General features: G+C 39.9%; 1 protein-coding gene across 1 annotated transcript in view; it reads right to left on the reverse strand.

Annotated features, from left to right (window-relative positions):
* The window catches only part of ZDHHC21 (zDHHC palmitoyltransferase 21), a gene marked incomplete at its 3' end in the record, with an annotated part of 37,197 nt that extends 14,274 nt beyond the window's left edge, over window positions 1–22,923 (reverse strand). Inside the window, exons 1-5 of the mRNA XM_080638244.1 lie at window positions 22,198–22,923; window positions 21,155–21,253; window positions 11,320–11,431; window positions 8,882–9,020; window positions 971–1,087 (exon numbers count right to left, since the gene is read on the reverse strand). Of these exons, the coding sequence (XP_080494370.1) occupies window positions 971–1,087; window positions 8,882–9,020; window positions 11,320–11,431; window positions 21,155–21,253; window positions 22,198–22,351 (621 nt within the window). The 5' untranslated portion in view covers window positions 22,352–22,923. The remainder of the gene's footprint in view (window positions 1–970; window positions 1,088–8,881; window positions 9,021–11,319; window positions 11,432–21,154; window positions 21,254–22,197) is intronic.
* Between the last annotated feature and the right edge of the window lie 3,395 nt (window positions 22,924–26,318).

Here is a 26,318-nt window from a genome sequence, read left to right on the forward strand (position 1 = left end):
TGCCTCCATCCTATAACTGGGTCTGTCTTGACAATAAGAAGGAGAAAAAGTGACTGCTACTGCTAAACCAGGACAAGGAGGTTGTCCATTATGCACCTACAAAGGTTAATACTGTGTAAACCCTCATGATCCCAAACCGAGACCTCAGGCAAATCTCAACCAGTTGTAGTGACAAAGATGCTGTCATCTTGTACGTTACTGTCTTAAAAAAAAAATTTTGCAGGCCAGATCATACACCCTTTTAGACACATACAGATCCAACTACCATACTGTCACCATTCAACACTGCAGTACTTCAAACACTTGCACAGATTCTCAAGATAATTAAGGAATTCACTGCTAGTGACTAACTTCTAATGTACACAACAGGATATTACAGCAACAGACACTTGTTTCTTGTAGATATTTATGACATTACCAAATCTGTTTAACTGGAAAATTTTTCCATGCAGAGAATTTTTTTTCTGTACCTTTAAATACAGAATATACATTTGGACTGTAAATTCTACTTGATTCCATTCCACAGTTTGGCGACTGAAGAGATACAAATGTAAGCATATTTATTAAAATACTTAACAGAAAGTCTGTGTTCTTAGAATGTGTGACTTAACAGAGACCCTCACTGTCACAAAGTATAATCGACACCAAGGCACATGAAAGTTTAAAATAAAACCAAAAATCAAAGCCCACAAATACATACCTCGTAGACTACACAATTCCAGGACCATGTATGGTTTTATTTTACTAATATAAATCAGGAAATTGCCTTGATAGGTGAATTTTACTAGATACTTGTTAGATGGCTTCTTAAGACTTCCTTGGAAACAAGAGTTTTGACAGATCACATACTAAATAGATAGCTCAGAGTACAAGTGGTTTTCTACTCTTTCCTTAAATGCAATATGCTTTTCTGCTTTTTTAGATTTTATTGAAATAAAACTAATATATACTTCTAAAAATAGATACTTACAGTGAAAATACCCATAAGCTGAGTGTAAAAGAGTCCACTTATTCCACCTAACATTATTATACCCATGAAGGCAGATATTCTTAGGAGAGCAAGTTCGTGTCTAAATACAAAAACATCCTAAAACAAGACAGAAAGAAGAGAGAGACTTTAGCACATTGAAATTAATTTAAGCCTTTGAACCACATGGAAATGCTAGATAAAAGCTGTTCCCAAAGACTTACAACTAAAGGCAAATACTGGATTTTTGAGCTACATTGCAAACTGATACATTTATGGGCTGAAATTATAAACCAATAATTTTTTATTTATTGTTGGGGAGGGTTTGCCAGATTTTCAAAAACCTCATTTGGGTATTTAAGGTTTGGGAATAGAGCATGCTCAAATGGGTTACTTCTGAATCTTTCATCTTAAACTGTGCCAGACTGCTACAAAAAAAGCTACAAAATATAAAAACAGCATTCAATTGAATACTCTGATTTATAAGATTCCTATACCTTGGCTCCAACCTACAGCAAAATTAATTTTAACATCCCATCTTTCAGAACAAAAATAACATTCCTAGCTTGACTCTTAAAGATGATACCTACAAAATCTGAGTATTTGTATTGGATTAGTCTCATTGTAACACTATTATCCAACATAAACTTATCTTCATATTTTAAATTTTTGCCCTAAGTGGATTATTTTAACTTTGGCTATGGGTGCACAACCAAGTTGCCTCAGGGTATAGGAGAATACAAACTTACTGTATCACCTGCTCTAGGAAGCCTGCTCTCACCCAGCAGAAAATATGAAAAGTGTAAGAGAGTTTTATAGATCTTTTTCAAAGGTTAAAACACCTTATTTTTAAAACAGGAAAACATTTGCACATGGCAGTTACTGTAGGTGTACTGCAAGTTCACATCTTGTCTTATCCTTTGATAATGAGTTAGTACACCCATTCTCTTATTTGTAAGTTACGATTATGTTCTCAAGGCTCTTTTGAACGTACACATCTGTTTTCCCATTTAGAAAAGCCAGATCACAGCAGGAAACTATTAAAACTTTTCAAGTATACTTTAAATTACAACCACAACATAAAAGTGAACTGAAAGAGGGAAGAGAACGAAAAAAAAAACAACCGAACAAAACACAATTGAAAAACACTGCTTTTGAACTTCCCTTCTTTATGTTCAGTGTAATTGTTAAGGGTTTGGGAATACCGGGGTTTGATTAAACAGAAAATAGTTAAAGCAATATATTTAGCAAAAAAGTCTGATTTTAGATTAAAATCATTTCCATGAAGGTTCAAAATATAAACCCAGGAAAAAAGTTTACGCAGAAAAAAGTTTATGCTGTCTACTAAGCCTATGAAGAGAGTTGATGTTTAATGAACAAGAAAAAATCACTAGTTAACCAGATAAAACAAAAAGCAAATCCCACCATCTTTTGGGAACTGGTAAGCCAGCTCTTGTTAGTGTTGGCCTTTCTTGCTGCCTGTAAAAAATATATGCCTCATTCAATTTCTTTTTAAACTCTTCTTACCCAGTTAACAAGTTAGTTCAAAATTATATTAACTCAAAATAAAAGCATTCATACTAATTTTTGTTCCCCTTTCCACCACCAAGGTAAAATTCTTTTCATATCACAGAATCAGCTATGTTCAGAAAGACCCTTAATTAAGATCATCAGGTCCAACTGTCACCTTAGCACTGCCAAGTCCACCACTAAACCGTGTCACTAAGTGCCTCAACCACACGTGTTTGAACACTTCCAGGGATGGTGATTCCATCACTTCCCTGGGAAGCCTGTTTCAATGCCTGACTGTGCTTTTAGTGGAGAAATTGTTCCTAACATCCAATCTAAATCTCTCCTGGTGCAGCTTGAGGCCGTTACCTCTTGCCCTATCACCTGTTACTCGAGAGAAGAGACCAGCCACCTCCTTGCTCCATACTCCTTTCAGGCAGCTGTAGAGAGCAATAAGGTCTCCCCTGAGCCTTCTCTTCTCCAGACTAAACACTCCCAGTTCCCTCAGCTGCTCCTCATCAGACTTGTTCTTCAGACGCTTCACCAGCTTCATTGCCCTTCTCTGGACCTGCTCCAGCACCTCAATGTCTCTCTTGTAGTGAGGGGCCCAGAACTGAACACAGGATTCAAGGTGCAGCCTCACCAGTGCCAAGTACTAGGGGATGATAACTGCCCTGGCCCTGCTGGCCAAGCTGTTTCTGATACAGGCCAGGACGCCGGTGGTCTTCTTGGCTGCCTGAGCACAAGTTGGCTCATGTACAGCAGCCGTCCGTCATCACCTCCAGGCCTTTTTCTGCTGAGCAGCTTTCCAGCCACTCTTCCCTAAGCCTGTAGTGTTGCATGGGGTTTTGTGGCCCAACTGCACATGTGGACACAGCACTTTGCCTTGTTGAACAAGGTTTATCTTCATTGTTTAATTTATCAGAAAAAAGTTTTAACATACTCATCAGAAAACAGTGAAATGTAAGAGAACAGTTCCAACAGCAAAGTCACATTCTGGATCTAGCATCACACTCCCCATTAGAAAGAAGTCTGTAGCACAGCTCTCGGCATCCCTCCAACACTCTAATTTAGAAGAGTTCCTTCTCTTGAGCATCACCTTCATCAGCAAAAAGATAACCACATAACCCAAAACATGAGAAAGGAAAATTCTAGTGTAAAGAAGGCAGACTGCATTTTGCTCTTGGCCCTCCTAACCTACATTAAACTAGAGGTACAGAAAAGGAAAGATGTTTTATACTGGAGTGAAGACCAAGGAATCCTACTTACTTCCTTCCTTCCTTCTCTCCTTCCTTCCTTCCTTCTCTCCTTCCTTCCTTCCTTCTCTCCTTCCTTCCTTCCTTCTCTCCTTCCTTCCTTCCTTCTCTCCTTCCTTCCTTCCTTCTCTCCTTCCTTCCTTCTCTCCTTCTTTCCTTCCTTCTCTCCTTCTTTTCTTCCTTCTCTCCTTCCTTCCTTCCTTCTCGCCTTCCTTCCTTCTCTCCTTCCTTCCTTCCTTCTCTCCTTCCTTCCTTCCTTCTCTCCTTCCTTCCTTCCTTCTCTCCTTCCTTCCTTCCTTCTCTCCTTCCTTCCTTCCTTCTCTCCTTCCTTCCTTCCTTCTCTCCTTCCTTCCTTCTCTCCTTCCTTCCTTCTCTCCTTCCTTCCTTCCTTCTCTCCTTCCTTCCTTCCTTCTCTCCTTCCTTCCTTCCTTCTCTCCTTCCTTCCTTCTCTCCTTCCTTCCTTCTCTCCTTCCTTCCTTCTCTCCTTCCTTCCTTCTCTCCTTCCTTCCTTCCTTCTCTCCTTCCTTCCTTCCTTCTCTCCTTCCTTCCTTCCTTCTCTCCTTCTTTCCTTCCTTCTCTCCTTCTTTCCTTCCTTCTCTCCTTCTTTCCTTCCTTCTCTCCTTCCTTCTCTCCTTCTCTCCTTCCTTCTCTCCTTCCTTCCTTCCTCCTCGCCTTCTTTCCTTCCTTCTCGCCTTCCTTCCTTCCTTCTCGCCTTCCTTCCTTCCTTCTCTCCTTCCTTCCTTCTCTTCTTCCTCCCATCCTAAAAAACAAAAGCATCTACTGGAAAAGCCTGGGAGTTGCTGAAGAGGCAACATCACCAATGTTTTTCCAGCCATTACACAACCCAAGGGGAATAGAAGTCTCTGAGGCAATGATGACCTGGAAATCAATACTGGACCCTCACCTAGCAATCCGTACAGACAGAACAGCATTTTTTCTATAGAAAAGCTAAGTATATGCAGAAATAGAGTCTTTTAGTAATCAGATCTTAATAACAGAGATCCTTTCACAATTCTGCATTGAAATAGAAATATGTGACTCGACAAAAATAGATATAGTTAAAAAAAAAAAAAGAAAATTAATTCACAGAACACAAGCTGCATTCTAATAAGCCCTTTTGCAGAGATATTTATTATTAATAACAACTGATGTTTATGTAAAGCACTTTATGATTCAGGACTATTTCAGTTCTACTAAATGAGTAATTTTGCAGTCTGATTCATGAATGATTTGGTTTGAAGTGAAAATGCGAATGACACTGACTCCAAAAACAATTGTTTACATACACTTCAATCCAAAGTGGTAATTCTGAAGTCTTTTCAGACTAGAAAAGATTTTAAGAAAAGGCTATACAGTCTTCACATAAAAATGACACTTTCAATATATTTTTAACAAAATATTATCCTCTCAGTTGTCCCTATATTTTTCTGTACAGAATTTAGTTTCTAAACATAATTCAATATTCATATACTCTCCCTATAATTATACAAGAGGAGAGGAGGGTAAGGTTGTTTTTTCAGAACACTGAGAAGGAAAATTTTGATGTGCTTTAATTTTTTAAAAAATTCTCACATTCTGCAGGTCATGTAATGGCCCTAAGAGAGAAAAGGTTTCCTTTAGGTTCTCTTTACAATATAAATGGGCTTTGGATAATACAAATAGATATTCCAGATTCTAATTAATACTATAGCAACTACATAATATTGAAAGAAATAGTACTGTAAATAATCTCACAAAGGCTAATGAATATTTTCCAACACCACTTATTGGAATTGAGAAAGCTGAGTCCCAGACAGAGCAGGCTGATATTGCTACAATGCTTCCTCAATGAAGCATTTTCCTCCCCCTGTACTAATGGAGTCCAGAACTATTTAAAAATCAATTCATTTGGTAAAACTAAATCAGAACAAAGAGGTTTAGGTTTTCATAGGTCAGTAGTTTTTTTAAAAACATCTTTTGCTTAAAAGATTGAAAGCCTTCTATAAATCAGGTAAAATATACTGCCAATGCATTTATTTTTGCTTCTACTCAACCAGCTGTGTCTTGAATCTTTTCCAGCACAGCCACAGTAGACAGCAACTATATATGTAGTCATAAGAAGACTAGCATTTATTCTTGTCATCTCACTACCCACAAGATTTAATGCTTCCTAAAAGATACAAACTTCCTGACCTTGATGTTTTTCACTGAAGATGCAAAATTAAGAACGTTCTAGTTTTAGCCTCTTAAAACCACTAAAGGTAACAGAGGAACTCATATGCTGGTTTATTCGTATTATGTATTTTTATTCTGATAGGATCTCCCATAGACAATTTAATTACCATTTCCCTCATTCCTAGCAGTAATTGTACTCCTCCTGCTGGACAAACAGAGGCAATAACCAAAATCCATCTTTCTGACTGTATCAATTAGAAGAGCCAAGAATACTATGAAGCAATTTTCTGCTATAAAACCTGAGCTGAATGATTGTATCTCTATTGAAAGGGCTTCCCCTATTAGCTTTAAAGCTATCACCTTTACTTCAGAACACTTAATAAAAAGTGTTTGGGGTTTTCTTACTTAACCTTTTTAAAATAAAACCACAAGTTTATATTCAGAAGGAAATACTAGCATGCATACTGTGATCTTATTTTCATAATGCATACATCAGTACTGTGATTATTTCACAACAGCCTTAAAAGCAATTTTAACTCTACTGCTTCTGTGTTCTGTACTATTTTATATCCGAAGAAATAAAATTAAGTTGAAGGCACACTGCCAAAAACCTCACATGTATTTTTAATGATCAGGGATAAGCAAATTCCAGATGGCTGTTTATTAAAAAATATGCAGTTTTTCGAATCTGTGCTAAACACTGGCCCCGCTCAATTCAGAAAATGTAGCCATTTGGTTACATCCAAAATTTCAACTAAAAGCACACTTCCAGGAGAGGTAGAAGGTACTTCAGTCTCTGGAATGCTATGGTACTTCAGTATTAGTTGATATACAAAGACTAAATGAATCTTGCAGCATGCTTGCTTAAAAACCTACCTAATAGTAAGCAAATCTTTTCAGTGATCCTGTTCACTTGATACACAATTGATTCACTTGATTACACAATTCTGACATGTTACTCTGTGACATGAAGTTATATGGCATTGTATCCTTACCAACACTGTAAAAAAAAAACAGCTTAATGGGGCTCTGATAATATATTCCCAGCAGATATATTGACTAGACAACTAAATAAATTCAGAGCAGTATCATTGAGAGAGAAGCCTTGGCACTTGAAACCTGCAAACTCTTTGTACAGGAAGCCTTCAGAATACACAAAATGTAAGATCACTCTGTCCAGAAACACAGTAGGTTTACTTAGTTTATAAATCAAAAAATAAATTTACAAATCTACTGAAACTAGAAGCAAACACATTTATATTTAGTTACCTTTCAAAAACCTAAGAAATTTTACTTAGATGACAGATTTACTGACTAACAGAGAAATTGCAATTTCATATCTCATTTAACTTGGACACAGCTACAACAAATCCAAATAGCTCCTTCAAATCTCACAATGCCTGTAAAACAATGTAAATATGAAAAGCCCATCTGCAACAAACTGGAAACAAAGTGAAAAATGTGAGTACTCCATTTTAATTGACATATGTTACAGGTCTGTCTCAGTTTAGAGGGCAATGTCTATGGAAAGATGCTCCAAGAAGACAGCAAATTCTTCTCTTTTCCTTATTTTTAGAGTTCCTTAAGCCATGTAAAGGGAAAAAGGGAAATACACAGATGTGAACGAAAAAAAGAATCCTTTAGAATATAAGTTATTTTACGAGAGATTTGCAAAAATTCTCAACTTTCGTACATTCCATATAATAAAAAGTTGGTCTTTATCAACTTGAATATAGCACTTTTATCAATTCTGGATGGTCAAAGGAGTACAGTCTTTGACACATCATCTTCACATATGCTTTCCTGGGAACATCAAATCCACTGCAGACAGATAAGGAAGCAAAGAAGACTGGAAGGCTATGCCCCATTGTTTTCCAGAAGTCGAAAGCTGAAAATAAGTTTAATATTCTTATTTCATACCATTTGGAATACAAAATAACATAACAAACTGAAGTTGTTCAACAAAATGGAAAAAGGGGCTTACCTTACCCATAACCAAAAGCCAGTCTCCAGCAGCCTTGAAAGATGGGTGTGACATCACCAGCAGAGAATATGCTGGGGTGTCACATCAACATGGAATAAAAAAAATCTGCAGCAATTCAGTACTTTGAAAAAATCTCAACAAATTTAGAGTACACTACCAATTTCTGGGATGGACTTAGACTCTTCATTTAGGACATCTGGAATGTTATCTAATTTTTAGTATATTTTAAACTTGTTTTCTAGGTTTTTTCTTTAGGGTGCTTGTTTTGTTACAGACCAGTACCAATACAAAGTCCATTTCAGATTTTGGGTAGAAGTTTTTATGTTTATTTAGGAGCAAGAGCTCATGATATTTGCTGTTCTAGCATTTTCACACCTTCAGCAATTTTCAAGCAAACATCCGTAAGTCCATATTCCCTATGTGTTCAACTGCATTTTAATGAGGACAAAATGATGAAATACAATAATGGCATAGAGTTCAATTAAAAAAACTCCCACAAACTCAATTCTCCCTTAACCCACATAACCTTTTGAAAGCAACACAAAATATTGCTTCAAAACCAATGTAATTTTTACTCCTTTCAGAATGATTTTATGGTTTTCTCATTTTTCTGGCAGTATCCATATTTTTAAATAGAGACAATAGATATATACTTTGCAAAAATTTACTTCGGAGGAAGTAAAAAGATATTTGAATACACGTAAGGCAGTTATCTTGCTTCTCCCCATTATTCACTAATCTCTTCTAAAAGAAACTAAGTGGTTCTGTTCTCCTTTCCCAGATTTCTAAGAAAACTAATGTTGTGTTTTTAACAAACAGAAACCATATACCCTTTTAGAAAGATATTTTATTACTTACTGTAAACCAATTTGCTCATTTAGCATACATCTAGTTGAACTCTCTTCACTGTAAATGACTGAGCTAGCAGAAGCATGTGGTAATTATATACCAAAATAAATCACATTACAGTACAAGTTACTTACTCACTTTGTAAAGAAAACAGATTCTTACCCAATTTTCCTTTTTCAGAGGCAAAAAGTAGTAATAATGACAGAAATCAAGTATGAGCGTATATGAACTAAGGATCTGAGTGTAGAAACACAGCTGTAAAAACAGCCAATGATTGTCTTCACCAACACAATTATTAATCCTGCAGAGAAATAAAATGTATAAAGACAGAAATATAAAGACTTTAACAATGCAGTTATGATATTGTGAGTAAGAGAAGTTATGGTTCTTTATGGCACAAACATAAGAACTACTGACTAATCACTCCATTCTTAATAAAGATTTTAGAGATGGCAGTTACTATAAGGAGTGGTTTCCTTACACTGCCACTTAAAGTGTAGGTTGTATTACTGAGATCACTGCTTAGAACAGAAGACATATTTCTCTCTATCTTCATATATCAAAGATACTCCCACAATTTTAAGTAACACTCAAGTAACAAAATTGGGTTTTAAAAGTCTGCAGAATTTCACAGTAATATGCATTATCTTCAGCTACTCAACACATCTGACTGGTTGTGAACTATAGAGTCCAAAAACTGAAAATGAAAATGAATGGTTTGAAATAAATGTCATCACAAGATACCTCAATGACAAATAAGCGTGACTTGGGAAGGAGCCTAAGACACAGAAGACAAAACAGGCATCTTTATGCAGAAACTCCTTCTGCGAACGCCAACATAAATGAGTAAAGAAATCACCAGGATTCTAGAAATAATGATATTCAAAACCTTTGAATTCTAGGTCTAGTCTGCTTCACAGAAGTTACATTGATGCAAAAACTGTGGTCAGGGTCCAATTTCATACAAACATTCTTGGCACAATACCAAGCTAAGGCATAATAACAAAAGCACTATATTGGCACAATTTTCTGAAGTAGCAACTGACAAAAAGGGTAGTTTGAAAAATTACTAAATCAACATAGAAGGATCCTGATGTCAGTTGTGTCCTCTGCAGTTTTTCATTGCTGTCTTGTTGCAAACAATACCTTAGAACTACTGACAGAAATGTTTAATTTCAAGCTACAATCAGTTGAAATAGAGAATTTTACCCAGATTAGTTCATTTTGACTGAAACTAGTTAAAGAACACTAAAATAAGCAATTTCACTACAAATTCATCTATATGATAGAGTGATTTAGTCAGCAGCTGGCATGTTTTTCTCCAAGCATGAGCTACTCATTGGTTGAGGTATACTGATAGCTATTAAATATGGATAAAATTAGTAATGATACTGAATGTCAGAGTGTCATGTAAATGGCTGGTGTCAGAAAACAGAGTTTATTTTTGGTTTCAGTTTTCAGTTTGCACCTGTGTTTGGTTGCCTATTACACAGGTCAGGGGTGTGTGACACTTTGCTGATAAGATGTCCTGCAGAGCTCTGCTTTTCCAGCAGGAATCTGAGGGCAGTCCTAATAATGTCACTGATGAAAACATAGTGGTATTGCTGTACAAAAGGATGATGCAAATCTGTCTTCCACGATCACTTAAATAGAATTACTTAATATTTGAAGGTAAATGCCAAACTACATTTAATTGTGTGCAAAGTTCTAAAATAAATTGGTATATTTCCACAGGAAAACAAATGCTAAAAAAATTTTTACCAGATTTAGCTCTTGGAAGATTCTGAAAATCCTTTTATTGAGTCAGTTTAGTAGCACCTCTGAGCATTTACAGTGAGTTCTATTGGCAATGGTGAATGAATTCATTAATATTAAAGCCTGGACATGGCGCCTGTGTAATCTGCTCTGGGTGGCCCTGCCTTGGCAGGGGGTTGGACCAGATGATCTCCAAAGGTCCCTTCCAACCCTAATGATTCTGTGATTCTGTAAAAACCGGAGCAGCTATGACAAGTAAGGCATGGCACGAATCACTAACATTTTCTACTCACAACTGCCATTTGGTAAACTAAAAAACAAACCTGTTTGAAATGATCAGCTTTTTTTAGTAATATAAAGAACATCCTCCCTTATATTAAAATTGTAATCTTTTATTTCAATTCAAGAAGCACATTGTTTAATGTCCTACACAAAAATATTTTTTTCCAGCATCAGAAACTCAATTGCAACCGCTGAAATACATCTGCAGTGTAGAAATTAATTATGCTGAGATCACTGAGATCACAAAATCCAGTTACTTAAAGTATACATATACTTTTTATGTACATATACATATAAATTAACATACTTAAAGTTAATTTTCCAAAACTATATGTCATATAACAATTTGACAATGATAAAATGTTACATGCAGTAGTCCCTACTTTCAGTTTTACTTGTAGATATATGAAAATCCCAAAGGTGTTCTTCTCTGCTGTAAATGCCTAAACAAGTAAGCACTACCAGGAAAGAAATATGGCAAATCAGCAATAGTTAAGACCATGAACTTTGAAATGATTCACTAAAACAACAGTAGAGTTTTAGGACAGACGTCCTGGTCTTACCATGGACAGTGGTGATCCATCCTCCTCACACAATGTCCACAACGACTGCAATGGTGTGAACGCTTTGGTCTCATCATATTGCATTTGTTACATAATTCCCAATATTCTCGTTCTAGGTGAAAATGTAAAGACACTTTAGAGAGCTTTAAACTCAGTAAAGTACACTCATGATAAATCTGTAAGCTAGTGATTCAAAAAGAAAAAGTTACTATGATCTGAGAAGGGTAAGCAGCATATGAAAAACTTTTCTCAACTGTCACCTTAATTAAACTGGAAAATATTATTGCCAATCTGTGTCAGTCTTCTCCAAAATCTTCCCTCCTCCTGTATATTTCTAAGGAGTAATTATTACCGCACGAAAGCTGTCACTCAAACAAGGAAGACTGTAATTCAATTATTTTCTTACATGCTCATTGTAAAAAATGTATCTGCTAGATAAAACCATCATAAAATCTCCCTGTCATTCCAAAACCTCCTGAGGAAATACTGCTACTCAAATTTGTCAAAGCCAGCTAATTAAAATAAAATGCAGAATGAACACTTCAAGAGAATCTTCCACCTCAAAACATTTTCAGACATACACCACACAACATGCAATTTTACACATAACACAGAACAGAGGGTAGACTTGTATTTAAAATTATACGCTACGTTTGGATGTCCGTGTGAGATTCTAGTCTCCAGAGATATTGAATAGCTGAAACTACCAGGAGCTACTATTACTAAGCTTACTATTTATCTCAAAATGCACCACCCAAATTAGAGGAAGCCTTTGAAAATGACAATTCAAATGATATATTAGGAAGTTCATTTTCACAGAGGAAACAAATCATACCAACACTGTAACACTTCCATTCACAAAAGTGTGTATTTTTTGTCTTTAAGGAAAATAGGTGTATGACTGAGAATCTTAAAATACTTTGACTGGTTGTTTCTACCTACATAGAACTTTTTTGATGCAGAGAAATTTCCTGAATCCCGGGGGGAGGTCAGGAAGGAATAAGCTTACTTTTTTCAGTAGGGTATTCTGAAATTTTACATAAAAATGTAAATATTTTGTAAATGTAATTATATTGGGAATATAAATATGTCCCAACATAAATTAAATAAAGTTAAATTTAGTACTTCTGAGCTACCTGCAGGCAGCTCTAATCTTATCTTTCTTGCAGCAAAATAACATTTGGACACTGGAAGTAAAGAAGCTCAACATCTCAGATCATTAAACTAGTAATAATACCAGATGGAAACTGATTTACAATCTGTTCCCATAAAACCAGTGTCACAAAGATGTCACTCCCTAATAGGATAGCTACCAGCAAAGTTCAAAAACACCAACTAATTTTTAATACAATTTATACCACATAAAAATGTATCTTCCTGTCAACCTAGAGAACACCAGAGAACTGAAGTGCTACTTCAGAAAGTATAAAATCCTTGATATAGCATACACCAAACCATCACATCAATGTCACAGTCAAGCCTAAGCGTTCCATCTTCACAAGTATGTATAAAGCATCACTGCCATACGAAATGAATGGAGCACGAAGAGGCAGGAGGGCTATTCATCGGGATCCCTTAAAAGGGGAAGAAATATTTGTACAAAAGGAATTGTACTGGTCCTGGTATCTTGCAGGTAAATGAACATTCAGTCATAAATATAATTGTCTGTAACTGTAATAAGTATCTTCATTCTCCAGCTTGGGCTGCAGAACCCGTTTTGTTCCTCCTGCCGCAAGAACTCTGACTGCAGAACCCAAGTCTGAGCCACCGTCGTGGTTTAAGCCCGTCGGCAAGTCAGCCACGCAGTTTCTACTCCCCCCCGCCCCTCCCCAGAGGGATGGGGAGGAGAATCAAAAGCATGTAACTCCCACAGGTTGAGATAAAAACAGTCCAGTAACTAAGGTATAACACAAATCACTGCTGCTACCACCAATAATAATAATGATAAGAGAAATAGCAAGGGAAGAGAATACGATACCACCCGCCAGAAATGAGCCCGACAAACAAAAGGATGTGCCCTTCCGGGTAACTCCCAGTTACATCCCCCGGCATGACATGCTGTGGTATGGAATACCTCTTTGGCTAGTTTGGGTCAAGTGTCCTGTCCCTGCTTCCTCCCAGCTTCTCCTCCTCCCTGGCAGAGCATGAGACTCACAAAGTCCTTGGTCAGGGTAAACATTCTGACCAGCAACTGAAAACATCGGCTTTATCAGTATTATTCCCAGGCCGAAAGTCAAAACCACAGCGCTGCACCAGCTACTAAGAAGGAGAAAAACTGACTGCTGCTGCTGAACCCAGGACAGTATCCACCCCTTATTCCATACCATTCACATCATGCTCAGATCCCACATTTTCCATATACCCTCACTCTCATCTCAGTGCACTGTTATCTTAGTGCATCGACCAATTCCTATAAGGCTGTTGAGTCCATTCGGTCCATGATGTTGGGCTCCATCTCTTGTAACAGTCTTTCAGGGCAGGAGAGGCTGTGTGCAGTGTTGGATCATTGCCTGCTGATGCTGATCATTCCTTTACTGTAGAACTCGTCCGGTTCTATCAAAGTTCATTCTCTGTTGGGATGATGGTCAGAGAGAAGTCAGGGCCAGTTGCTGGTGCCCTGCAGACTTCTAGTTGATGGGCTATAAAAGTATTACTTAGCAGGCAACAGCATACAATTGAGTTCATTGGCTGTCTTCCCCTAAAATCAAATCTCCTTGAGGTATACATCGGACTTCCCCACCTTCCCGCATTACCCACCAAGTATATCCGGGTCTCTGAGCAAAAGCAATCCCACGAGTGGGTTTGCCTTTACCTGAAGCAGGAATAACCCAGACTGTCTTCCCCAGCAAATTCTTCGTGTGCATCACAGGAACTTTGTCTCCCTCTACAATATGTAAAAGTTCTGACTGGGCTGGGCCAGCCCTGTTGGCAGATCCTCTGGTGTTGACCAACCAGGTGGCCTTTGGTAAGTGTGTATCCCAATGCTTGAAAGTTCCCCCACCCATTGCTCTCAGTGTGGTTTTTAACAGCCCATTGTACCGTTCGATTTTCCCAGAGGCTGGTGCATGGTAGGGGATGTGATATACCCACTCAATGCCATGCTCTTTGGCCCAAGTGTCTATAAGGTTATTCCGGAAATGAGTCCCATTGTCTGATTCAGTTCTCTCTGGGGTGCCGTGTCGCCACAAAATCTGTTTCTCAAGGCCCAGGATAGTGTTCCGGGCAGTGGCATGGGGCACAGCGTATGTTTCCAGCCATCCGGTGGTTGCTTCCACCATGGTAAGCACATGGCGCTTGCCTTGGCGGGCTGGTGGGAGTGTGATATAATCAATCTGCCAGGCCTCCCCATATTTATACTTCAGCCATCGTCCTCCATACCAAAGAGGCTTTAACCGTTTGGCTTGTTTAATTGCAGCACATGTTTCACACTCATGAATAACCTGGGCAATAGTGTCCATTGTTAAGTCCACCCCTCGATCACGGGCCCATCTATATGTTGCATCTCTGCCCTGATGGTCTGAAGTGTCATGGGCCCACCAGGCCAAAAATAATTCACCTTTATGTTGCCAATCTAAGTCCATCTGAGCCAATTCAATCTTAGCAGCTTTATCCACTTGTTGGTTGTTCTGGTGTTCCTCAGTGGCCCGACTCTTGGGTATATGGGCGTCTACATGGCGTACCTTCACCACCAGGTTCTGCACCCGGGCAGCGATATCTTGCCACAGTGCAGCAGCCCAGATGGGTTTACCTCTGCGTTGCCAGTTGCTCTGCTTCCATTGCTGCAACCACCCCCACAGGGCATTTGCCACCATCCATGAGTCAGTATAGAGATAAAGTACTGGCCACTTTTCTCGTTCAGCAATGTCCAGGGCCAGCTGGATGGCTTTCACCTCGGCGAACTGACTCGATTCACCCTCTTCTTCAGCAGTTTCTGCAACTTGTTCTTGAGGACTCCATACGGCTGCCTTCCATCTCCGATGCTTTCCCACGATACGGCAGGACCCATCAGTAAACAAGGCATATTGCTTTTCACTTTCTGACAGTTTATTATATGGTGGGGCCTCTTCAGCACGCATCACCTCCTCCTCTGGTGACATTCCAAAATCTTTGCCCTCTGGCTAGCCCATGATGACTTCTAGAATGCCTGGATGACTGGGATTTGCTATTCGAGCTCGTTGTGTAATTACTGCAGCCCATTTACTCCATGTCGCATCGGTTGCATGATGTGTAGAGGAGACCCTGCCTTTGAACATCCAGCCCAGAACGGGCAACCGGGGTGCCAGGAGGAGCTGTGCTTCAGTGCCAATCACCTCCGAAGCAGCTCGAACCCCTTCATAGGCTGCCAGTATCTCTTTCTCAGTTGGGGTATAGCTGCCCTCAGATCCTTTGTATCCCCAACTCCAAAAGCCGAGGGGTCGACCTAGAGTCTCCCCTGGAGCTTTCTGCCAGAGGCTCCAGGTAGGACCATTCTCCCCAGCTGCGGTGTACAGTACATTTTTCACATCTGGCCCAGTCCGGACTGGTCCAAGGGCTACTGCATGAACTGTCTCACGTTTAATTTGCTCAAAGGCTTGTTGTTGCTCAGGGCCCCGTTTAAAATCATTCTTCTTCCGGGTTACATGATAGAGAGGGCTTACAATCGAACTGTAATTTGGGATGTGCATTCTCCAGAACCCCACAGCACCCAAGAAAGCTTGTGTTTCTTTCTTATTAGTTGGTGGAGACATTGCTGTTATTTTGTTTATCACATCTGTAGGGATCTGGCGACGTCCATCTCACCATTTTATTCCCAAAAATTGAATCTCCTGTGCAGGTCCCTTGACCTTACTCCGTTTTATGGCAAAACCAGCTTTCAGCAGGATTTGGATTATTTTTCTCCCTTTCTCAAAGACTTCTTCTGTTGTATTGCCCCACACAATAATATCATCAATGTATTGCAGGTGTTCTGGAGCTTGCCCCTGTTCCAGTGCATTCTGGATCAGTCCATGGCAGATGGTAGGGCTGTGTTTCCACCCCTGGGGCAGTCGGTTCCAAGTGTACTGGACGCCCCTCCAAGTAAAAGCAAACTGTGGCCTGCATTCTGCTGCCAAAGGAATTGAGAAGAATGCATTGGCAATATCAGTCGTGGCATACCACTTGGCTGCCTTTGACTCCAGTTCATACTGAAGTTCTAGCATGTCCGGTACGGCTGCACTCAATGGTGGTGTGACTTCATTCAGGCCACGATAGTCTACTGTTAGTCTCCACTCTCCATTAGACTTTTGCACTGGCCATATGGGGCTATTAAAGGGTGAGTGGATGCTGCTGATCACTCCCTGACTCTCCAGACTACGGATCAGTTTATGGATGGGAATCAGGGAGTCTCAGTTGGTGCGATATTGCCGCCGGTGCACTGCTGTGGTCGTGATTGGCACTTGTTGCTCTTCGACCTTCAGCAACCCCACAACAGAAGGATCCTCTGAGAGACCAGGCAAGGTGGACAGCTGCTCAATTTCCTCAGTCTCCAAAGCAGCAATACCAAAAGCCCATCGGTACCCTTTTGGGTCTTCGAAGTACCCTCTCCTGAGGTAATCTATGCCGAGGATGCATGGAGCCTCTGGACCAGTCACAATGGGGTGCTTTTGCCATTTCCTCTCAGTCAGGCTGATCTCAGCCTCCGGTACAGTCAACTCTTGGGATCCTCCTGTCACTCCAGAGATATAGATGGGTTCCACCCCTTGACAGCTTGACGGCATCAGGGTACACTGTGCACCGGTATCTACGAGAGCTTTATACTTCTGTGGGACTGATGCGCCAGGCCATCCGACCCACACAGTCCAGTAAATCCGATTGTCCCCTACCTCCACCTGGCTGGAGGCAGGGCCCCTCTAACAGTCATCATAACGTTGGACACTTACGTCATGTTGAAAGGGATTATTCTTCATTATCACAGGAGCTGGAGTAAAGTCAGCTCTTCCGCTCCATCTGGGAACCTGCTCACCAGAGACTGAAGCCGCAGCTCTCATGGCTGCACCCTTGTTCCTGATCAGCCTTGACCCTTGTTCCTATTTTCAATTCACGTACCCGTTCCTCCAAAGCTGAAGTAGGTTTTCCATCCCACTTCGTCATGTCTTCTCCGTGATCCCGCAGGTAAAACCACAGGGTGGCCCGTGGTGTATGCCTTCCATATCTTCTCTCTCGAACAATAGGACACCTTTTGTTAATACCTGAGACGTGTGTTGGCACACGTGAGGAGCTGGATAAATCAGATAGATCGTCCTTCAATTGTTTGAGATCCTGGGACAGTTTTTCCACAGCTGAAATGATGGAAGGGGTGAGACTGTCTTCAAACTCTCGGAGTTTATGAATCATTTCATCCACTGTTAGTGGTACTACGTCATTCCAGGTTACTGTTGCCAATGAATGGGCATATGACGACGGTGCATTCCGTGTAAGTTTTCGCCACATGGGTCGTGTACATTTGACTTCATCTGGGTCTATGGGTATATCTCCGTTATTTGGTTTGGTGTGATAGATCATCTCTACGATGGCTGATTCCCTCAGAGACTGGATGCCTTTGTCTAAAGTAGTCCACTTGGCCGAACGACTCGTAACATCATCCTTGTATGGAAACCTTTCTTTCACAGCTGCCAAGAGCCGCCTCCAAAGACTGAGGGACTTTTTCTCTCTTGCAATTGCTTTGTCAATTCCCCCTTCTCTAGCAAGTGATCCCAGCTGCTTGGCTTCCGTACCTTCTAGTTCGTGACCATCGGCCCCATTGTCCCAGCATCGGAGCAACCAGGTGATGATGTGCTCCCCTGGTTGACGGGTAAAATCTTTTCGCATATTCCGTAGCTTGGTTGAGGTCCGAGGTCGAGAAGTCACCTCTTCTTCTTCTTCGTCATGGGATGATGACTCCTGATCAGATGCTGTCCTGAGTGGTGAGTACACTGTTTCTTCATCTTGCTTCACCCTTCTTGCCTCTTTTTTGCTTTTTCTCTTGCGTACAGGGGCAATCGATATTGGTATGAATTGGTCCTCTGGTTTAGCTGCAGTCATTATCACTGTGGTTTGAGTAGCAACAGTACTTGTTACTGGGGGTGGTGTAGCTGCTGTGCTTGGAGCTGAGGTAGCTTTGCTGTCTGTTGCAGTCGAAGCTTGAGTAGCTGCTGTATTTGTCGCTGGGGGTGGTGTAGCTGCTGTGCTCGGAGCTGGAGTAGCTGCGCTGTCTGTTGCTTCGCCCTCAGATCCAGGGACATTTTTTTCCTTTTGAAGGTGCTGGATAGTGTTGAACAAGGCTCTGTAAGCACAGGCCAAGCCCCAGCACGTTGACATGATTTGTCCCTCTCTGGTATGACCAGGATGACAACACACCTCATTTAAGTGTTTTACTAATTCTTCTGGATTTTGCACTTGTTCGGTGGTGAAATTCCAAAGCACTGGAGGGGCCCACTGACCTAGATACTTGCCCATACTCTCCCACACACCCTGCCACTCATGGCTGTCCAGTCTCGGGGAAAATCTCTCAGTTCCCCTATATCGTCATCTAACCCCAGACAAGACCCAAACCTGACTCTCCTGAACTCTTGAGATCAGACGTAATGGTTGTGGACAAAACACACTCTGTATGCGTGCCAACATGGTGACCCCCATCACAATCAGCAAACAGGTCTCAACAATATTAAAAGGCCATTCAAAAACTTCAAAACTCTCAAAGGATGCTGTAAACGGTCTGGGAGGGGCACTGGGAGGGTAAGAGAATGTCTCCTTTATAGGTTGACCACCCAGGAAGGAGAAAAAACATGTGTAATTGCTAGGCACTTGTATTATATACTTCTCAAAGTATAAAGGTGGTGACCACACTGGGAACATAAGCCAGATCAGTTTCATGATCAATGATTCTATTGTATTACAAGTCATTACCATAAAATACAATGAGACAATAACCTTAGCCCAAGCCCCACACTTGAAAAACACTAACACAGCAAATACCGGCTCTAAGTAAGCTACGGCATATTGAAACTGTGAGATCAAAACCAACAACTTTGAGAGCCAATAAATCAGCATTGTGACAAGTGACTATTAATCCAAAACACTGAATGCGTATCGCAAATACGATTAGACACACTCTGGTCAGATCTGTTGTTATCTCAACCCTTCGTGGCCCACGTTGGGCGCCAAAAAGAACTGTCGTGGTTTAAGCCCATCGGCAAGTCAGCCACGCAGTTTCTACTCCCCCCCGCCCCTCCCCAGAGGGATGGGGAGGAGAATCGAAAGAATGTAACTCCCACAGGCTGAGATAAGAACAGTCCAGTCACTAAGGTATAACACAAATCACTGCTGCTACCACCAATAATAATAATGATAAGAGAAATAACAAGGGAAGAGAATATGATACCGCCCGCCAGAAATGAGCCCGACAGAGAAAAGGACGTGCCCTTCCGGGTAACTCCCAGTTACATCCCCTGGCATGACGTGCTGTGGTATGGAATACCTCTTTGGCTAGGTTGGGTCAGGAGTCCTGTCCCTGCTTCCTCCCGGCTTCTCCTCCTCCCTGGCAGAGCATGAGACTCACAAAGTCCTTGGTCAGGGTAAACATTCTGACCAGCAACTGAAAACATCGGCTTTATCAGTATCATTCCCAGGCCGAAAGTCAAAACCACAGCGCTACACCAGCTACTAAGAAGGAGAAAAACTGACTGCTGCTGCTGAACCCAGGACAGCCACCTTTCCTTTTACTGGATCAAAGGATCATTTACCAAAAGCAGAAAGAACACTGACAGGAGATTTTCTGCAATCAGTTTTTTACATCTGAATCCCAGAGAGCTACACCCCTTCCTACTATGTGCTGCCTAGTCTGGGCACCTTGTAACATCAGTGCTGAGGGTAAACCGAACATGTTTCCAATCATATTACCCTAGATTGTACTAGCAGTAGGAAGAGAGAGTGAAATACAATGTGGCAAATGCCAGGAACAACAAAAAAAGACTGAAATATTCACCCCTCACTCCATTTCATGCATTTTCTACATTCAAAAAGTATTTTCTGTTAATGTGACAAAGCTCACGCTATTTAATAGATCTACTCCATTCAAAACTGCTATATAAAATCTCTCTGCATTAGATAAGCACCTTAATAGCATTCAACAGTTCCTAAAAATATTGGCTTTCTCTGTGGAGAATTATTAAGGTTTCAAACTCCCTTCTATTTCTGGAGCCTCAGACACCAGTAAGGAATTGTGAAATAAATTCACAAGGACAGAAGGGAAATCTAACATGTTAATTTGCTACCCCATAGCAAAGCAATGTACTTAGCATCACATTTGTTTGGTTAACAGCCCACACAAACATAAGACACTGAAAAAAATTGTGTAGAAAATACATAGGTAAAATCCTGTACTTTCTACTACCACCTTGGATATCTTACAAATCTACTAGGAAAAAAGCTATGGAATTACAATGACTAATTATCTCTAAACATTTTTTATTAAGTATTATCAAGTTAGAAGTATATGCAATGTGTTTGAAAGCCTAGAATGCAAAAAAAATCTTCATATGCAAAAATTTCCTAGCAGAAGTTCCTAAATAACTGAACTTCTGATGGAATACAAGTTTTGAAGAAGTTTTCAAAACTTCTATACAAGCGAAAAGTTCTAGAAAAGCCTATAAAAGGGAAAGTTGTAGGAACTTACACGTTAAAAACAGAGCCATATCAATTTTAATCTCATCAACAACATAGGCTCCAGCAGAAACTGCTCATAGCTTTCATCAAATCTCACAAAATCAAATTGATTCCTAATTATTTTGAGGACATGAAAATAACTTTTATTCAATTATACAGAAACAACTTAACGTACCTGTAATCGGTATCTTTGGGTTTTCAGGTAGTTTTCCTGGGTCAGCGACTGAGGCTCTTAGTAATGAAGCTATACAAAACAATGAGCAGAAGTAATAACCTAAAAAAATAAGTAAGACCTTGTTAGTTTTCTTCAGGTGTACAAAATACCCACTGTACACTGCATCAAAAATATAGATACTCCAGCACTGAGTTAGAAATTACTCAGCCTTCTCATTCAATTCCAGGCATATATTTGATACTATGCAGTCTAAAATATTAAGTACTCCCCAGTCTTAAAAAGGGAAAGGAAAACATAGCAGTGAACACTGTTTTGAAGCACCAACAGAATGACATGTTTATTATATTATATTAATAATTATATTAATTATTAGATTATTATTTAATTAATTTTTAATTAAATATAATATAAATATAAATTATAAAGATTATTAATATTAATATAAAATAAATATAAATAATTTAATTAAATTTAATAATTAATTAATGATTATATTAATAATTATTTTAACAGAATGACTATATTTAAGAAGTTCCTTCACTATTGTATTAGCAGAAAAAGCCTACACATGAAAAGGACATTCCCAATAGTCAATCTTCACTTTAAAGCTGGTTCCAGTTATAATCCGAGCCTTTCTCCAGAAAAACTCGTTACCGTAACTCATATTAGCTGACGCACCCAGGTCATTTGTCACTTTTATGACAAAACTACCAAAATTTTGTTTGCCAGTACTACCACCCTGAATTCTGACAAGCACTAAGAATTGTTCGCCTGAAATTATGTCAACAAGTTTTAGCTACAGCATTTGAAAACCATATTAACGCTTTTCCCCAGTTTCCACACAAACGTGTTTTACCAGAACACCTTTGAAATGAAAGAAAGTCTCAGCTTCTCAGAACACAAAATTGTAGGATGCATGCACCTCAGTACTTTTATCCTTTATGCTTCACCTCTTGTCTTCTCTTTTTCTCATCTTTCTCGTACATATTAACTATTACCCAAATGCACTATTTTTACTGGTATAAAAACCGGCTAGGACTTACACAGAATTGCAAGAACTGAAATATGTCCCTCTTCATAGTGAGGAAAAAGGATGACTTTTGGAATAAAGATTGTATTGTACAGCCAAACAAAGATAATCAGACCCATGCAGCACCAACCCTGAGGGTCAACCACAAAGTGAATTCGTCGTCCCATTGAATGCAAACAGGTAATAATCTGTCACCACCCAGGAATCAAAAATTATCCTAGAGAGACAAATTAAAAAAAATAATTTTAAAAAAGAGAAATTAGCTAGTATCATGCAACCTATAGGGTCCTACATACATTCAAATAGGAAAAAAAACCAAAAAACAAAACAACAACCAAACCTGTCAGCTACTGATTTAAGGAATTAAATGAAAACTTAGAGACATTTCACATGCACTGTTCAAGTATCAGGAAGAGAAATAGTTTATTATTTCATTAGTTATATCCCACTAAAATAAAACATTTATCAAGATGCAAGTAAAACATATACCTGGAAAAACTATTAAGTAACAGGTAAAGTAAGCAACTGACAGCCAGCTAGCAGCAGCAAAGGATATAAATATTAGAGAAATATGCCATCAAAATAAAAAGGTTGCAAAGCAAAAAAGAAACATAGGGAATGACTTATGTTATGCTAGGATTCATTCCACCTACCTATTGCAGTCTACCAACTATATTTCAAGATTATTTTTAAAAGCTTGCATGCTAAAATACTCACAAGCTTCCCTAGGAATCTGTCATGTTCCCCTGCTTAAAAAACATCCTTTGTGGCATTTATAGCAGACCAGTAGGGAAAGAAACCACTCTACCCTAATATCTTTCATGTAGATCAATAAGAGGTCTTGTAAAATAGTTTTCTCATTATTAATTACACTTAAAACATTGATGTTTTCATTCTGATATTTTAGTGTGCTGGGTTATTTTTTGTTTTAGACTGAAGAAACTCCACCAAGTCCTACAGTATGAACACTGGAGCTTCATAAACTGATCTTCATAAAAATGCCGCACTAAATTGGAAGCACTAGTCAGTACAATCTTCAAGGGAAGGATTACTACTGTTGCTTTTTTTGTCAAGCTGCTTTCATATATGTGTCTTATTATTGCAACACACACATAAACGCCAAGCTATTCTCCTAACCCATTAGTTTCCCTTATTTCTGGGCTTCAGGATTTATCCATTTGAGCTTCCTCTTGTTGCACTGAAATTGCATCTTATGTGTCTGTTTCCAGGGTTTTCTTACTTACTTCATGTTTCCTCACTTGCATTTTCAATTTCTCTGCTTAATATTACTGACAAGTTTCATTAATGCATTGTTTTCTTCTTTTCCTAGATGTCTAATCAAAATCAGATCCAAATAAGCTATCCGACATTCTTCCACACTTCTCTTATGCACCATTTATCATAACCCTTTGCTTGTTATCTTCTGGTGCAACAGTGCTTCCATTCAAGTATAGCAGAGTATTAAGTGCTTATTTTTATCCTAAAAATTCATCATATGTGCTAACACTTTTTTTATAAATTCATGTTGTATACTGAATACAGCTACCATGCCCTTAAAACTCTTTATAAGTTCATGAAAATCATAAAAACTGTTCAGGCCTACATCTACTGTTCTTTTTTAATTTTACTATATGTAGCATGCAAGTACCAGAGTCTGTTGTATACACAGTATTAATGCACTACAAAATTATGTACAGTTTCTAGACATATAATTGATTTAGCATTATACTCCTGAATCCACCAGCTATTAGTGTGCCTCTGTTATAAGTTAACTTTGGCAACCAGCAGGTTTAGAACTAAGAAAACATTTCATATCCTTCTAAGCATGCACTGACAGAGGATCTGTCAAGCAGAGAAGCTGTGGGAGGAGGTGAGCAGACTGTGTAACATCAGGGATGCAGAAAAGGAGAGACTAGATTCCCTCCAAGACCCTGCGGCTACAGGAGCCCCTACTGCACAGAGAGGGGCCGGCAGAACCTTATCTTGTCAAGCTGGGCATGGAGATGCCAAGTCAGGTGAAGCCTGTGAGCTTGCAAGCTCTAGCACTAGGAAGACCATTCCTGCTCAACTTGCAGCTCTGATCTACAGAGCAGGTTCAGAGCCCTGGCAGCAGGCAGAGACCTCTGTCCAATGAAGCCTCTGAGCTGGCATCCTATGGCAGTGCGGCAGGATGGGGCAAGGAAAAGCGGTGGGAAACTCTCTGCTGCTGGGACAGAAGCACCTCTGCCACCTTCACCAGGAAGGTTTGCCGCTTGCCTGGGGCTTGGCTCCTGGACACCACAGATAGGCTGTTACTGAGGCTAGTAGTAGTCCGGCCTTCAGATTGTTATCCTCAGGTGCTCCTCCATATGGGTACCACAGATACAGCCAAGGGAGGCCAGGAACATATCAAGCACAACTACAGTGCTCAGAGGGTGTTGGCCAGTGCCTGGTAGCCAGGTGGTGTATATTTTGTCCTGCTCATGAAGGGGAAGGACTGGAGGAGTCTATGAATCCCACCAGCAAAAACAAGTCATTATGCAGCTGACATCAACAATAGGGACTCAGCCTTTACAATGATGGGACCTTCTCTAAGTTCAAAGAACTGCCAGGTGATGAGGTCCACTGACCATGTGGGGCAAAAGCATCTTTGCCAAAAGGCTAGTCAACTTGCTAAGGGAAGGCTTAGACTAGAAACGATGGAAAGAGAGGGGTGACGTACAATTGAGTGAGGAAGTCGTGGTCAGGATTTGCAAGCAAAGGAATGCAGGGTCACGTGGGCAATAGAGATCTTACAATCAACAAAACAGAGGTGAAGTGGAGCTACATCAAGTGTGTGCACACACCTGATACAGGAACACCATTTGGTTATACTGAGATGGAGTTAGGAAAAACAAGGTGCACCTGGAGTTGAATCTGGTGAGCGATATGAAGGTCAAAAGTTTTGTACAGGTACATGAGCAGCATACAGAAGGCTAGGGGAAACACAGGCCTGATGCTAAATGGGATGGGTACTTGGTGAAACAATGCCAAAATGTCAGAGCCTTCTTCACCTTGCTCAACAGGTAAGACCTGTTTTCTGAAATTCCAGCCCCCTGAGACTGGTGGGCAAGTCTGGAGCTACAAAGACTCTAAATGAGGAAGAATCAGATTAAGAAATCTTTAAACAAGTTGGACGTAACACTTCTGTGGGACCTGATGAGATGCCACTGTGAGTGCTGAGACAGCTGTCCCTGTCATTGTGAGGCCACTCTCAACTGTCTGAAAGCTTTAAGCTGATGGGTGAGGTTCCAGAGGACTGAGGAAAGCAAGCATCAACCCTGTTTTCAAGGGCAAAAAGGGAAGATCCAGGCAAATACAGGCCTCTTGGCCTCATCCTGATCTCTGGGAAGGTGGAGCAAATAATCCTGCAAACTGTTTCCTGACACAGTAAGGACAAGGTGATTGGTAGTAGTCAGCATGAATTTATGAAGGGGAAATCATTCAGAGTGACAGAAACACAGAGGCCAAAAAACCCGAAGGGAGCTAGAAACACCGCTGACTGCTCGGGGATCTGCCTGTTTTCCATCTCACCAGGGCAGCAGAGATTCCATGAGTCCACAGTCCTTCCTCAGAAGGGAAAACAGCAACTCAACAAACAAAACAGAGATGCAAGCACTGAAATGCTCGTTTACAAATGACCTACTAAGCATAATGTGTGAGCAATAAAGCAGTAAGAGAGATTCTGGAGAAAACTATGGGAATGCCTGTAATTGAAATATATACCAAATTTTTACAGCTCAATGACTAACTTTTGCCTGCATGACATTATTTACTTTTATAATTAAAAAAAAAAGCAAAACAAAACCAAACACCACCACCACACCCAAATCCATACCTTTGATGGAATGTTCCACAATTAAGTTGGAATTATGCAAAAAAAGGCCCCATTCTCAAGAAAGTGATTTTTTTCACCATCGTTTTCTGTATCTTTTCTGAAAGAGATAGAAAAGAGTGAAATAATCATCATCACTGTTTTCAGAGGCAGCGTATAATAGATTACCTCCTATTCTGTTCTTCATACCTCATCTCATTGAGTAGAGCTTCCTCTCAAGCCATTCACAGAAATACCCAGATGCTTTGCATCTCACATTGGAACTGACATGCTGATTCTAA

The sequence above is a fragment of the Psittacula echo genome, assembly GCF_963264785.1.
Source record: "Psittacula echo genome assembly, chromosome: Z".
In the NCBI taxonomy this organism is placed as follows: domain Eukaryota; kingdom Metazoa; phylum Chordata; class Aves; order Psittaciformes; family Psittacidae; genus Psittacula; species Psittacula echo.